Source organism: Vulpes lagopus, chromosome 18 (assembly GCF_018345385.1).
Source record: "Vulpes lagopus strain Blue_001 chromosome 18, ASM1834538v1, whole genome shotgun sequence".
Classification (NCBI taxonomy): Eukaryota; Metazoa; Chordata; class Mammalia; order Carnivora; family Canidae; genus Vulpes; species Vulpes lagopus.
This window is the reverse complement of record NC_054841.1, coordinates 39,194,018-39,211,180: the sequence shown is the minus strand read 5'-3', so window position 1 is coordinate 39,211,180 and position 17,163 is coordinate 39,194,018. Positions and strand designations below refer to the sequence as shown.

The following is a 17,163-nucleotide window of genomic DNA, read 5'->3' as shown; positions in this document are numbered from 1 at the left end:
GTTAATAACAAGAAAGAGAAAACTCATGAAAAAGGTCTTCAGGTATTTAAAAAGGAAATACATGTCATTAATTGTACTCCACAGAGCATAACTAGGATCAACAGCTATAAATTACAATAATATACAGGAAGGGTGGTGTTATATATATATATAAAAGCTTTTAAAAATTTTTTAATTAAAGTTCATATGACTATAGAATTTTGTGTATAATAAATCATTATTGACTTAATAACTACAATGATGTTATTAAACCTTTGTACTGAAAAGGAGTTCATAAGATTCTTTCTAAGGGCATGTCATCTCCAGAGGCCCCACAGATCAGAGAAAAGCATCCTGATACAAGGGCCACAAATTAATAGTCAACAGAGACTAGCTATAAAGGAGACAGACTTGTAGCTATGAGGTGATATGAGGATAGAATTCTGTCCAAAAGAAGGGATTCATATTGGGTGGGTATTAAATGATGGAGACAGATCCTCTCTCATGAAGAGTTTTGCATTTTAGAGAGGCAAGCAAGGAGAAAGGAATTACAGAGGCATCAGAAGAGAAAGAGAAAAACAGCTCTAAGCATAGTAAAGCAAATACAGTACAAAGCAACTGATAGCCAATTCAAAGGGAGTAACAAGCTGACTAGGCTTCCAGACTTCCTGCAGGATCACAAAACTATGCTATATTAATGTTCCAGTTCTCCATGAGACCCTTCTGTTTACCCACTAAGGCATATAATTACTATCCTGTGTGAATTTTTTCATCACCAGAGGGAACCTTGAGACAATGTTGAACTTTACATGAATCCTGTACTCCTGGAAAACAAGGACTGCCAAAAAAACTACCCCTCACCTTTTTTGTGTTCCATAAAACAGCATACAGCAAAGAACTACTCTTCCCCATATGACTTAGATAAAAATCATGGATGATCTCTTGTAACCTATGATAAGACCAAGATACAGATTCTTCAATTTCCCATTCTTTCACTCATAAATGATTAGCTGAACTATTTGTGTCCATTGACCATTCTGACTGGTCAATGGCTGTTAATTGGAGTTGACCAAACTCTAGTCCTGCTTTTTTCCCCCTCTCCCAAGCCCTGGACTTTGACCCACCCTTGAGCAGTGGAAGTTGAACAACTCCTCTCAAATGACCCCTCCCAAGAATCAGCTGACCTCGGTTGACCCTGATCAACTCTCCAATCTTGTCACCAACTCATCCCAGTACCCTACACCCAAGATTTTTTACCCTGTTTACTCCTCTCTATGGGAGAAAAGCCCCTTTGTATTTGATCTTTGAGATGCTTATAGATCTCATGGTAGAAGTGATTCTTCCTATTGCAATATTCTTCCTCCTCCTATTAAGATAATATTCTTTTCCTTACTGTAATAATCTTTTTGAATAAAGCTTCTCTTTATCTAAGTCCAAATTTGTTTTCGTCATTTTCAACTTGAAAAAAGCCTCAATTACATAAATTAAAATCATTAAATATCCTCTTATTATTGGCATTTATTTTTATAGAATCTCAACTACTATATATTTCTTGATATACAGTCACATAATAAAATATATAGAAGCACTACCATAAATAACACTGTTAATTTCTCCAATATTCAAACACAAAAATTACTTAATTGGTTGTTAAAATAATTAAAGCATTTCATATCTAAAATGAAAAGTAGCAACCAAAAACTGTGATTTGGAAATCGCAGAAATAATTACTTTCTGTTTTACTTTTTTCTGACATTCAATTATCTCTTTACAAGCTCTTCAAAAAAAGGGAAAAGCTTGATGAATTTATTTTTATGCTGGCCAATTATTAACTCAAGCATGAACCGAACAATAGAGTTCTTCTCTCTGAAGAACTTTCTGAAACAACCTATCACTTTTCCAGTGGTCCAGTGCCCTAGTCTCAAAAATTAACTGTAGCACATACATAAAATAAACCTTCAGTGTTTTTAATCCAGAAGGGAAGTACACAAGATAATTTCTTACTAGGAAGATCATGTTTTTCTAAAATATTTATATTCCCGTTTATGAAAAATATTTTAAAATAATACTCACATAACAAATACATCACACAAAAAATCAAGTACTCACCCGCATTGACTATAGCATCTACCTCTAGCAATGTGATGTCACCTCTATAGAGAGAAACTTTTCCACTCAAACTTTTCTTCACCTGTGAAGTTTCCTGAGTATTTTCTTCTGTAATAAAAAATAGTAATAGTTTTAATGTATTTAATAAAGACAATTTTGATACAAGAGCCAGTATGGGTCACAATCTGATATACTAGACAAGTGGAAATACATGTATAAGTACCAGGGCTGTGGCTTATTCTGTAATTATTACACATTCATCAGTACAAATGTAGTAGCACACATATAATAGGCATTCAGTATATTTAGACATGTTATATTGACCAACAAAAAATTCAATGTTTATTATTATGAAAATATAAAATTTAAAATAAAATTATGTAATACTAGTTTCATAAGAAGATAAGATGTATGACCACCAAGACAAAATAAATTTTCACAATGAACAAGCTTATTTCTATTTCATTCTAGTTACCTGAAGTCACCCTTGAAAAGAAAATTTACTCAGAGCAAAAACATGTAGGTTCAGCTCTTTGCTACTTCTAAGTAACAAACGTCCCTCAAAATGAGATGGATTAAGAATATCTGAATGAGTGAAACTGCTTTTCTTATCAAATTGTATTAGCCTTTCACTCTAGAGGGTGCTTGCTGCTAGATTTAAAAGAGATAAAGCTCTGTTCTGCAGGTAACAGCCAACAAGCTTGTATAGTGAAAACAAACCAAAGCGTTACATTCTACAACCTGACATATTTTCAAATGTTTTATGGCAATATTATAAATAGTGTTTCATTCATTTTTAACAAGTAGTGATGTTAAGATATTCAACACAGCTGTATGAAATCAATGTTTTAAAATGTATTACTATACATAAAAAGCTTTTTAATATACCTCTAGGAAAGATATTAACTTAAACTTTTTAAAGTACTTATGATCTGTGCAAATCTTTCAAGGGGAAAGATAATGCTACTAATTCACTAAGACACACTTAAATGAGCATGTAATTTTGAAGTACTGGGAGATGAGGAATGATAAGTTATGAGTCACTTAAATTGACTTTGGGCCCCACCAGCCACAGCAAAAATTGGCCAAGACTAAGGATGTGATCTGTGGCCAAAAGAGTGATCTTTCCTCTATCTGCCTCCAAAGCATCCTCTTCTTTGTAATCACCTCTCTCCTTAAAGGATTCTACTCAAAATACTCATCGGTGTTGGCAGTAGTAGCAGTAATAATAAAAAGAGGAGAATATGGGAAAATTGTATGTTAAAAGAGTAGAGAAAGATGTTTGAAGACTTCAAAATAAAAAACCACCTCAAAGGTTCCTACACTATTGTCTGCCTTTGCCAGATAATGGCAAAGAGTACAGACTTTCCTACCAGACTAACTCTATTCAAGTTAACAACTGGGTGACATTTGAAAAGTTATTTTCTCCATGCCTGTCTATAAACAACTGGCATAGTTCATAGTTAACCTGAGTTCATTACCCTTAGAATAATATTTGCTCCATAATAAGCTCTCAACAAACACTACTGTTTTTTTTAACAAAAGTTTTACAAAGGTGACAAACTATTTTAGTATCTATATTCAGAATACTACAGTAGTTAAGAAATACTTCCAAATGATATTTTGAAAAATGTATCATTACATGATGATGATGATGATGATGATGATGATTTCCATCAGTGAAAAAGATCAGACTTTGTTTGTGCTCTAACCAAGCTGTCAATGCCTGGACCAATGACAAAGATTTTAAGCCAGAAGACCTTGAATTCCACATCCAATAAGTTTCTATTCTTTCTACTTTTACCAAATTAGAAAGTCCTGATTCCCAATTATATGTGGTTGAACAACATTAAATATTTGTTAGCTTTGTCAAAAAAATTCTGGATATTTGTACTATTTTAAACCAGAAATTATAAAGACTTCTCACTGATGGGTTTCAGAACTCCATCATTGATTAAATTGATAAGCATATCACAAATGAAGACATAAAGTTTGACCTTCCAACCTGGGATGCAAAGTTAGATAGATTTCAAATCCTTCCCTCAAATTGCATTTAGCTCTAAAAAGTACTTATTCATTTTCTCATTCTTAACATATGTGACAATAAACCATGTATTTCTTTCTCCAAATGTAAAGAAATTATCAAAGAATGGTATTGGAAAGACTGAAAATTTAAGTCATTTATACCACAAAGAAATTCTAATCTCTCATCTGCAAATTTTAAAAATGGGATATTTTGAGCTTAAACTAAAGCTTAAAGTAAATTCAACATATTGAATAAATATACTGCTATGACATGTCATTCAAATAAGTCACTCAAAACGGTCTTATTAGAATCATCAGCATCATGAAGAAATATTTTTATTCTTCTCTTTCATTTTAAAAATTCCCATGAGCATCCTTTTCCCTCGTAGCCAGATTTACCCTTGCTGCCCAGTTTCTCATTTGGTATATCAAAAAGGCATAAATGTACCTAAAAGCTATAATTTGAGAGTATTAATAATTATCAGTCTTTCCTTCAGCAATAAACCAAAACCAAACAGCATGCTTTTGACCACTACCTACTCTTGGTAAATACAATGTAAATTACCACCAGAGGCTAACTTCTTTTATTTAAATGGCATTTCACTGCCTTCCTTTTCACACAAGTATGTTTGATCAGCACTCCCAATGTATCTTTTCCTATATCCTAGGTTTTCAGTAATAAATAAGATAGAAAATTGTCAAGCATTGCTGCCTCATGGACATCCTATATGTACATACACAAAGCACTAACTCACATTTTGCTCATAATTGGTTTTATCCAACTGCAAGTTGAAATATCTATCAGTGTGCACATAAGATAGTAACTGTTCTTCTAGATTGCATACTATATTGTAAAACAAACAAAAAACAATAATAACAAAAGAGCTAGACAGTAGTTAAAAGGGTAAAAAACAGACTTCATTCTGGAACTACTGCAATTGGGGAACAGAGATCTCAGTATAGAATCAATCTCAATTCCCAATATAGCAAGAACAAGTAGGGACTTATAACCAGAATGAGAATTAATGGAAGGAAAGTTACTAAGAAGAAAAACTGGAGGCAGTGGGAGATTCTGATTGAACAGACTTAGGATTCTTGCTAAAGGCAGGCTAGGGTGATTAGACATCACCTGGGGTTTGGGAGGGAATGTGGAATTAGATCAATATTGAGGGTGGGGATTCTCTCTAAACTGATTTAGCAGAAATCTTACTAAAACTGGACTGTGTAGATCTAGCAAAGATCTGACTTAATCAAGAAAAAAGCTTAGTGGAATCTGACTAAATTTCAGTTAAAGAGAAAGACTTGTCAGTCCTTCCTCTTATTCAAGAAAAGAAGACATGTTTTTCTTCCTTTGATCACTGTAAGTCCATTTCTCATTAGGTTGCCTTTTGTTCATTAAGGACATTAGTTGAGACTTCGTAGTGGAGGACATTTGCTAGGTAGTATGAGTAGCCAAGCATTTAATGAGGGGAAAAAGAAAAACAAAGATTAATGGTTGAAGCAGATGAGAAACCTAGTTTTTGAATCCATAGGGAAGACAGTTGAGAAGATTTCTAGAAGATGGGCACAAAATATCTTTTGCAGTTTGAATGTCCTTGTGATGACATCAGGTGCTCCACTGAGCTTTCTGAATGGCCTACATAGCCATAGACAGGAAGGGTGCCCATACATGATCCAATGAGGTGATTTCTTTGAAGTTTATACCAAATCATCCAGCTTCAGCTTGCAGGGCTTCAGGAAAAGGGTAGTTTTAGTTCTCAAAGATGCCAAATCAGGTGGTGGGGAGAAAAACTGTAAACATTTTGAAGAAATGTAGCCAGACACTGAAGGAAGAAACTAGAAGAACTGACAAAATATGCAAGACAATGAGCAGAACTAGAATTTAATAACCCACAAGCAAGGATGTACAACAGTTTTCCACTGAAACATAAAATGTCTCTCTCCAGTCACCCCCCCCTCCTTTTTAATCTTGTTTACAAAATAAGTCTGGTCTAATTAGATTTGGTCTAATTATATAAGTACAGCAAGAATGTAATTGACCACTTGGGACTTTCAAGTTGGCTTTGCTGAAACTTTTTGTAGAGAATCTCAGATTAGATTTTTAAAAGACTTTTGAGGCTAGGAAGCCAAACCTAGAACTCATCACCAGACATAGCCTATAATTCCTATAGATTTGGATGAATTCCTCTCCTCAAGATGCCCAAAATAGCCTAAAGTTCCTGGGCTTGCCAGGAAGTGACCTTCTTTACTTATTTGTAAGGTTGAGAATACTGTATATAAGATAGAAAGCTGCTTTCTCCAAAAGGCGTTTGTTAGCATTGGCTCTATAAAGTCAAACTTTAGTTCCTTAAAACTGTCTGATAATCTTATTCTATGCATCATTTCAAATATGACATTCCAGTCAAAGCCTATATAATCAGATTTTCCAATTATGTGCCATTACACATAAAATAGATTCTGATTGAACTTATACAAATAATTTTATTGTAATGAAAATAAGAATACTCAATAGAGTTTCTGAATTCTGGAGAGATCACATAGGGAGAAAAGAAAAAAGTTTCATTACTGTGTATACAGAAGTATAATCTGCTAAAATGTCATGAGTTACAGATAGTTTAAGAGAAAAATGGATTCCTTAAATAAAACATTAAAGAACAGCAATGTTCTAAAACAACAAATATAAAAATCATAATCATTCTTCATTAGTCCATTCAGTCCCATATAATTGATTCTTTTTCCACCAGTATTATTTATTAAAACAGTAATAACAAAGAAAAAACACCCACATACTTTTCTTATTTCATTAAACCAATTACACTAAGTAATCTTATATAATTAGATCTATTTCTGAATTCTGTATTCAGTAGAACAGAAATTTCAGATATTCCAGGGGCTGTCTGGGAAATATCAATTTCAGTTTAAAGTTAAGATTTCACTTTGGACTTCATTTTGTGAAGTTGTCAAAAATGTCAAAAGGTTTGAACCCTTGATTAAATAGGATCATAGATGACTATGAAACAATACTCAGATTTTCACAAATATAATGAAGACAACATAAGGTGCAAAAAAATTATTGTGATAAGATGCAGAATCTTTGTTTTCTAGGCAGATTACTTAAAAGGTAAAGAAAATCCTGTCACAATATAAGAACAAAGATGAGGAGAGGGGAAAGATGGCAAAAGAATAGGGGGTCCTCAACTCACCTGGTCCCACAAACTTACCTAGATAACTTTTAAAACATCTTGAACACCTACGAATTTGACCTGAGATTTTTTTTTTAAGATTTTTATTTATTTATTCATAAGAGACACAGAGAGAGAGGCAGAGACATAGGCAGACAGAGAAGCGGCAGGCTCCCTGTGGGGAGATGGATGCAGACTGATCCCAGATCCCAGGATCACGCCCTGAGCCAAAGGCAGGTGCTCAACCACTGAGCCACCCAGGTGTCCCTCAACCTGAGATTTAAAGAGAGAACAGCTGGAATGCTACAGAGAGAAAAGTTTTCACTTCTAACAAGGTAGGAAGGCATGAATGAATGAATGAATGAATGAATGAATGAATGAATGATGTTGGGGAGGGGAACCACAAGTAGCCATGCTAAAGTGGCACAGTGAAAGCCTCTGGGACAATAAAGCCCAGCCCTGGAGAAGCAGGAACTTTAAAAATCCGAAACAGAGTTTTCCCAGAGGGAAAAGTACTTAGCAGGGAAATCATGCAAAATCCCAAGAGGCGCAGTGAAGCCTCAAGATTCCTGGAGTCAACATAAGAGGAAGGGTGCCCAGAGGAAAGCTCACCACAAACTGCGGTCCAATATCGGTAAAGGGCCAGAGTGTTGCAGCACTCCGGGACATTTGAGAGAAGCCAGTCGGTTAGACGGGCTGGCTTCAGGCAGAAGTGACTGAAACCTGTTCCCACCAGGAGACAAGGGCCCCAGGAGTGCAGGTCCAGTGGCACAGGGCCCCGGATCGCAGGGCACCCAAGAAGACAAAGCTAGCATTCTGTGTTCCCCCTGGGACTGGCGGAAGCATGTAGGGCACAGGGCAGTGAGGACTCTCTCCTGCCGCTGGGTGCCCCCAAGCCGTGCAAATCAGCACACCCGCACCAGCCCCCAGGAGCATCTAACCCAGTACAGACTGGGAGACTGCGTTAGTTACAAAGAGGGAGCTCGACTCCGGAGCTGGAAATCTGGCCACCATCATTGTTGTCTTTCCTCTTTGTTTCACCCTGTGCCTGGGAAAGGTGGGCCGCTAGGGAAGGAAGGCCCCACAGGATAAACAACTCACACTGAGCCTGACACCTGGCAGAGAGTGGGCATCTCCACCTAGGCACAGACACCTTAGAATCGGCACAACAGACACCTCCCCCAGAACACCAGCTGGAAAAACAAGAGAAGACCAAGTTTATTGACCAAGCAACTCTGGAAGGCTCCAGGACCGAAGGAAAATCAAGGGAAAATAGAATACAGAACTAGAGGGTCCTTTTTTTTTTTTTTCCTTTTTGCATTACGACTCATTTTTATATCAGACTAAAATTTTCCAATATTGTTCTCTTTTCCCACCTTAACTACAATATTTTACCAGCTCTTCTTTTTTAAGTTTTTTTTTTCCTTTTTGACTTTAATATTTCTACAATTACATGTCTTAGATATATTTTTCACTTCTGGATTCAAAATAGAAGGAGAAATAAAGAGCTTCCAAGATAGGCAAAAACTAAAACAAGATGTGACCACCAGACCGGCTCTGCAAGAAATATTAAGAGGGATCCTGTAAAATAAAGAGGAAGCCTAAAGAAAAAATCCACAAAAACAAGAGATTCAATAGGTATTAGGATGACACTAAGTTCATATCTTTCAATAGTTACTCTGAACGTGAATGAGCTAAATGATCCCATCAAAAGACACAGGGTTTTGGACTGGATAAAAAAACAAGACATATCTACATGCTGTCTACAAGTGACTCATTTTAGACCTAAGGACACCTGCAGGCTGAAAATGAAAGGGTGGAGAACCATTTACCATTCAAATGGTCCTCAAAAGAAAGCTGGGGTATCAATCCTCATATCAGATAAATTAGAGTTTATACCAGACTGTAGTAAGAGATGAAGAGGGACACTATATCATACTTAAAGGATCTATCCAACAAGAAGACCTAACAATCATGAATATTTATGCTCCTAATGTGGGAGCTGCCAAGTATATCAATCAATAAAAAAACCAAATTAAGGAGACACTTAGATAATAATACACTAATAGTAGGAGATTTCAACATGGCACTCTGAGCAAATGACAGATCTTCTAAGCAGAACATCACCAAAGAAACAAGGGCAAATAGATTTCACAGACATATACAGAACTTTCCATCCAAACACATTCTTCTCTAGTACACATGGAACTTTCTCCAGAATAGATCACATATAGGGTCATAAATAAGGCCTCAACTAACACCAAAAGATTGGGATTGCCCCCTGCATATTTTCAGACTGCAATGCTTTGAAACTAGAAGTCAATCACATTAAGAAATTTGGAAGAAACTCAAACACATGGAGGTTAAAGAGCATCCTACTAAAAGATGAAGGGTCAACCAGGAAATTAGAGAAGAATTAAAAAGAGTCATGGAAACTAATGAAAATGAAGATACAATAGTTCAAAATCTTTGGGATACAGCAAAAGCAGTCCTAAGAGGGGAATGCAGGCAATACAAGCCTCCCTCAAAAAATTGGAAAAAAGTCAAATACACAAGGTAACCTCGCCCTTAAGGGAATTGGAGAAAGAACAGTAAGCAAAACCTATATCAAGCAGAAGAAGAGAGGTAATAAAGATTCAAGCAGAACTCAATGAAATAGAGATCAGAAGAACTGTAGAACAGATCAACAAAACCAGGAATTGGTTCTTTGAAAGAATTAATAAGATAGATAAACCCTTAGCCAGCCTTATTAGAAAGAAAAGAGAAAAGACTCAGATTAACAAAATCACAAATGAAAGAGGAGAGATCACAACCAATACCAAGGAAATGCAAACTATTTTAAAAATATATTATGTACAACTATATGCCAACAAATTAGGCAATCTAGAAAAAAATGGATGCATTTTTGCAAATGCACAAATTACCAAATCTGGAACAGGAAGAAATAAAAAACCTGCACAGGCCAATAACCAGCAAGGAAATTCAAGCAGCCATCAAAACCCTCCCAAGACACAAAAGTCCAGGGCCAGATCACTTCCCAGGAGAATTCCATCAAACGTTTAAAGAAGAAATAATATCTATTCTACTAAAGCTGTTCCAAAAGATAGAAAGGGACAGAAGAGTTCCAAACTCATATTATGAGCCAGCATTACCTTGATTCCAAAACCAAACCCCCCCCAAAAAAGAAGAATTATAGACCAATTTCCCTGATGAACATGGATGCAAAAATTCTCAACAAGATACTAGTCAATAGGATCCAACAGTACATTAAGAAGGCTATTCACCATGACCAAGTGGGATTTATCCCCAGGATGCAAGGATGGTTCAACGCTCATAAAACAATCAACGTGACAGATAACATCAACAAGAGAAAACACAAGAACCATATGATCCTCTCACTAGATGCAGAGAAAGCATTTGACAAAATACAGCCTCCATTCCTGATCAAAACTCTTCAGAGTGTAGGGATAGAGGGAACATTCCTCAGCAAGTTAAAAGCCATCTATGAAAAGCCCACAGCAAATATCATTCTCACTGGAGAAACACTGGGAGCCTTTCCCCTAAGACCAGCAACATGACAGGGAGGTCCACTCTCACCACCACTATTCAACATAGTATTAGAAGTCCTAGCCTCAGCAATCAGGCAACAAAAAGAAATAAAAGGCATTCAAATTGGCAAAGAAGAAGTCAAACTCTCCCTCTTTGCAGATGACATGATACTGTATATAGAAAAGCCAGGATGCCTGGGTGGCTCAGCAGTTTAGTGTCTGCCTTCAGCCCAGGCCGTGATCCTAAAGTCCCGGGATAGAGTCCCAACAGAGAGCTCCCTGCAGGAAGTGTGCTCCTCCCTCTGCCTGTGTCTCTGCCTCTCTCTTTCTCTCTCTCTCTAAGAATAAATAAATAAAATCTTAAAAAAAAAGAAAGAAAAGATGAAAGACTCTACCCTGACATTGCTAGAACTCATACAGCAATTCAGCAACATGGTAAGATACAAATCAGTGCACAGAAATCACTGGCATTTCTGTGCACTAACAATGAGACCGAAGAAAGAGAAATTAAGGAATCAATTCCATTTACAATTGCACCCAAAAACATAAGATATAGGAATAAACCTAACCAAAGAGGTAAATGATCTATACCCTAAAAACTACAGAACCCTTAGGAAAGAAATTAAGGAAAATACAAAGAGATGGAAAAACATCCCATGCTCATAGATTGGAAGAATTAATATTGTGAAAATCTCTAAGCTACCCAGGGCAATTTACACTCTCAGTGTAATCCCTATCAAAGTACCATGGGCTTTCTTCACAGAGTTGGAATAAATAATCTTAAAACTTGTATGGAATCAGAAAAGACCCCGAATAGCCAGAGGAATATTGAAAAATAAAACCAATGCCAGAAGCATAACAATGTCGGATTCTAAGCTGTATTACAAAGCTGTGATCATCAAGACACTATGGTACTGGCACAAAAACAGACACATAGATCAATGGAACAGAATAGAGAATCCAGAAATGGGCCCTCAACTCTATGGTCAACTAATATTCAACAAAGCAGGAAAGACTATTCACTGGAAAAAGGACAATCTCTTCAATAAATGGTGCTGGGAACATTGGACAGCCACATGCAGAAGAATGAAACTAGACCATTTCCTACACCATACACAAAGATAAACTCAAAATGGATGAAAGATCTAATTGTGAGACAAGATTCCATCAAAATCCTAGAGGAGAACACAGGCAACTCCTTTTTTGAACTTGACCACAGCCAACTTCTTACAAGATACATCTATGAAGGCAAGGAAAACAAAAGCAAAAATGAATTATTGGGACTTAATCAGGATATAAAACTTCTGCACAGTCAACAAAACTAAAAGACAACCTACAGAATGGGAGAAGATATTTGCAAATGACAGATAAAAGGCTAGTCCAAGATCTATAAAGAACTTATCAAACTCAACACCCAAGAAACAAAAAATCCAATCATGAAATGGGCAAAAGACATGAACAGAAATGTCTCCAAAGACGACATACACATGGCCAACAAACACATGAGAAAATGCTCCGCATCACTTGCCATCAGGGAAATACAAATCAAAACCACAATGAGATATCACCTCACACCAATGAGAATGGCAAAAATTAACAAGACAGGGAACACAAATGTTGGAGAGGATGTGGAGCAAGTGGAACTCTATTGCACTGCTTGTGGGAATGCAAACTGTATAGCCACTCTGGAAAACAGTGTGGAGGTTCCTCAAAGAGTTAAAAATAGAGCTACCCTACAACCCAGCAACTACACTACTGGGTGTTTACTCCAAAGATACAGATATAGTGAAATGCCGGGATACCTGTGCCCCAATGTTCATATCAGCAATGTCCACAATAGCCAAATGGTGGTGGAAGGGGCCTCAATGTCCTTCAATAGATGAATGAATAAAAGAGATGTGGTGTATATACAATGGAATATTACTCAACCATTAGAAAGGACGAATACCTACCATCTGCTTTGACGTGGATGGAACTGGAGGGTATTATGCTGAGTGAAATAAATCAATTGGAGAAGGAAAAATCATCATATGGTTTCACTCATACGGGGAATATAAGAAATAGTGAAAGGGATTATTAGGGAAAAGAGGGGACCTGAGTGGGAAAAAATTAGAGGGGGAGATAAACCATGAGAGCCTCCTAACTCTGGGAAACAAAGGGTTGTGGAACAGAGGTGGGTGGAGGGATGGGGTAACTGGGTGATGGGCACTGAGCATGGCACCTAATGAGATGAGCACTGGGTGTTATATGTTGGCAAACTGAATTTCAGTTAAAAAATAAAAAAGAACAGGGACACTTGGGTGGTTCAGTGGTATAGCATCTGCCTACAGCTCAAGGTGTGATCTCAGAATCCTGCATCAGGCTCTCCTTGGGGAGGCTGCTTCTCCCTCTGCCTATATCTCTGCCTCTCTCTCTGTGTCTCTCATGAATAAAATAAGTAAAATCTTTAAAAAAAAAAAAAAAAAAGAACAGACCAATAATCCAAGAAAACTTCATTTTTTTTTTCAAAGAGAATACCCAACTCTAGTTTTGCATCAGTACATCATGGGCTCATCAAAAAAAAAAAAAAAAAAGCAAAAACAAAATAGGTCCATTCAATTTTAGCCAACTTACAGAGAAAATCCTCTTCTGCAAAACTTCTATTACTTTCCATATCTATTCAAGTGATTATATTTTTTCCTCTTCCTCATTTTGAAATAACCAGTGATCTTGATTTAGGACAAAATGACTCTGCCTTAATAACAACAAAAATCCTTCATCCTGCAGACTTTGCATTAGGAGTTGTTTCTCTTTACCCTTTTATTCCTACTAGCTTCACTTACATATATTACCATTTTTAACCATAAGTACTCTTTATTTTATAGAGAAGACTAAGTAGACAATTGTAAATTGTCACATGTGAGTATTCTATAGCAGACTAGTAAATTTTATGAATATATCATCTCTCAATTTCTAGAGACATGTTTATAGTACAAGCTTTTAGTATGGCCAAAGAACATATTTATTCACAAACTCAAATGTATTTAGCACCATACAAAAAGCCAAAAGAATATAATGTTCTAATAATTTGTGTTTCAGTATTTTACTTAGAAATAATCTACATTTACTTAATTTAATTTAGCCTAACCCTAAGTTTATAAGGTACTAAAAAGATTTCAGAAACTATTTTTAGGCAGGTATATTAGAACATTAAACAAAGCTCACTATTACCTCAAGTTATTTCCCTGCTAACTATTTATACAGCACAGCAGCACAAAAGTAAAAATCTAAAAAAGTTAAATACATGAATTTTTCTCTTACTGCTATATGTGATATACAAGAAGTCATGGATATCAGGCAATTAATGTTTACTGAATTTTTACTTGTACATTTGGTCTTAGGTTGAATTTGTAATTTTGTTCATCTAAACAACTAGTAGATATAACACAATCTTACCTAATAAACCCAAGTATAACAAAATATATGCTAATATTATACTTATTGCTGATAACTCAATAAACCCAAGTATAACAAAATATATGCTCATATTATACTTATTGCTGATAACTCAGAAGATACAGTTGTTTTTATTAAAACGATCTTATTTGCCAAAGATTTACCCAAGTCATTTAAAAAGCAAAATATTTGAGTTAGTTTCTATCTTTCTGGTAGTTTTAAGAATATTTAATTTGTATAAGTTCCCATTTACCTCTAAACCAATTTGAATACAGTTCCTTTACTGGAATTTATAAATTAATTTGGTAATACCATCCAAAAATAGAAAAATATCACATATACATAATATACACATATACACAAACAAAGATCTTACACTTTCATTCTAAAATTTTAACCATGAGTCAGAACACAGTAGTACAACTCTGGTCTATGCTCCCCTTGATATTTTTTATCCAAATTACATTTCTAGCAGAAGGAAAAGGTAAGGTAACATGTTCAATGTGATGGCTAATGTTTTTTACCAATATTTATAGAGGAGACTTTCAAGATTTTTCATTTGCCCTGATATGTAATCTTATGGAGGCTATAGATGGAAATTTTAGGTGAGAAATATACTGAGGAGACATCAAGCAGCTGTCTGGATGTCTCCAAAGCTCACCTGAGTATATAAAACATCCATTCTGCTTTCAAGTACCTTTTCTTCCTTTTCTGCTTTAAGTAGTTGCTTTTGGGAGTCCCTGAGTCCCTTGAGAGCCCCTGATGAGGAGCAGACAGCCTGAAGTTCAAGTGACTATGAGGAGTTGAGAAGCTGCACTGGGAAGGGAAAAGTCTTACAGAGAGGGGACAGAGGAGTATCAAAGGTAGGGATCTGAAGAGGTACATATCAAAGAATTTAAGGAAGCTGAAGGGAAAATCAAGGATGATAAGAAGAGGAAGGAAGATCAGAACCAATGGGAATGGAGAGGTCTTAAAGGAGCCAGTTTGGGGAGATCTTTAGTTTTCTAAAGAAGCCAGTAAAGTTCCAAATTATCCTTAATAAAGCAAAGCCACCAGAAAGGAAGTAGACAGAGATGGCAGATCATACAGCCCGCAGGATATCAAGAAAGGCATTTCAGTGTACTGAAAAATTCTCAAGGGAGAAACAGGGTCAAATAAATAGAGAAAACAGAGAGGCCTACAAAGAGCCAGGAAAAACCTTTGCAGCCCAGGAGTAAATCACTACTCAAAACAAAGCCAGGAAGAAAGACTTCCAGCCCAATAAGTACCTTTCAAACAAAGAAACCTGGGACTCTAAGTCAGCTTCAGAGATACTTAGAATCTTAAGATTCAAAACTGGCCCCTAACTGGGTTTTTTTTTTTTTTAAGATTTTATTTATTTATTCATGACAGACACAGAGAGAGAGGAAGAGGCAGAGACACAGGCAGAGGGAGAAGCAGGCTCCATGCAGGGAGCCTGATGTGGCGCTAAACCACTGGGCCACAGGGACTGCCTGTACTGGGCTCTAATGGACTGTCATCCAGGGCACTGACTATGGAGTCAGTCTCCCCAAGAGATCCCCAGTCTGTCAATCAAGAGTGAAGACAAATGCTTCAAAGATCAGATATAGATGATCAGACATCCAGAAATCTCTTTAGGGAATTCTCTTTAAATTGATTGAGTGAAGGGATCCCTGGGTGGCTCAGAGATTTGGCGCCTGCCTTTGGTCCAGGGCGCGATCTTGGAGTCCCGGGATCAAGTCCCACATCAGGCTCCGGGCATGGAGCCTGCTTCTCCCTCTGCCTGTGTCTCTGCCTCTCTCTCTCTCTCTATCTAAATATATATATATATATATATATATATATATATATATATATATATATACACATATATAATGAATATGAATATCTCTCTCTATATATATAATGAATAAATAAATAAAATGTTTTTAAAAAATAAGATAAAAAAATAAATTGATTGAATGAGATTCTTGCTAACACCAGGCTTTGCAGGTCTAGCAAAAATGGGGTCTAGCCAAGAAAAGCACTTAGAGGAATCAAACTAAAATTTGGTTAAAGTCTTTGTTAATATCATGTGACGTTCAAAAGTGGTATTTGAAAAAAGCGTTGTTAATCTACTTCCTACTCTGAGGAATAGTAACAAATAATATTTTTATTAACTGTGGATTGGTTTTATTATGGTAATAGTTTAACATGTCAGAAAATACTGAGACTTCAATATGGGGTAGAAAGGAATATAATGGGTGTCCTTCTGGTCTACCCATCAGTGTAATCTCTATCTTTCATTGTCTTTGAGCTATTATATAATTCTGTAAATTGTAAAAAAGGGGGGGATGCCTGGGTGGCTTAGTGGCTGAATGTCCGCCTTCGGCTATGGTCATAATCCCGGGTCCAAGGATCGAGTCCCAATTCAGGCTCCCCACAGGGATCCTGCTTCTCCCTCTTCCTATGTCTCTGCCTCTCTCTGTGTGTCTCTCATAAATAAATAAATAAATAAATAAATAAAATAGTTTTTAAAAAGAGAGAGAAATAAAAATGCAAATGATTCTTGCCCATGGAAATGCAAATAAATTATGTTCGCTTGAATGCAACTGATATCATCCTATGGTCAATTTGCATTTACTTGTAAACTCATCTCAGAGTTCTTTACTACTTATATATATATGTGATCCTTTAAATCCTCCTTTGAGGGCAGCCCAGGTGGCTCAGCGGTTTAGCGCTGCCTTCAGTCCAGGCCTGATCCTGGAGATCCGGGATCGAGTCCCACCTCAGGCTCCCTGCATGGAGCCTGCTTCTCCCTCTGCCTGTGTCTCTGCCTCTCTCTCTCTCTCTCACTCTGTGTCTCTCATGAATAAATAAAATCTTTTAAAAATAAAAAAATAAAA

The 17,163-nt window shown here is 36.3% G+C and overlaps 1 protein-coding gene across 2 annotated transcripts in view; it reads right to left on the bottom strand.

The window, feature by feature from the left end:
- Window positions 1-17,163, bottom strand: part of MACROD2 (mono-ADP ribosylhydrolase 2) — a 1,912,080-nt gene that overhangs the window by 1,832,410 nt on the left and 62,507 nt on the right. For both annotated transcript variants that reach the window (XM_041733514.1, XM_041733515.1), the window contains exon 3: window positions 2,089-2,196. In XM_041733514.1, the coding sequence (XP_041589448.1) occupies window positions 2,089-2,196 (108 nt within the window). The remainder of the gene's footprint in view (window positions 1-2,088; window positions 2,197-17,163) is intronic.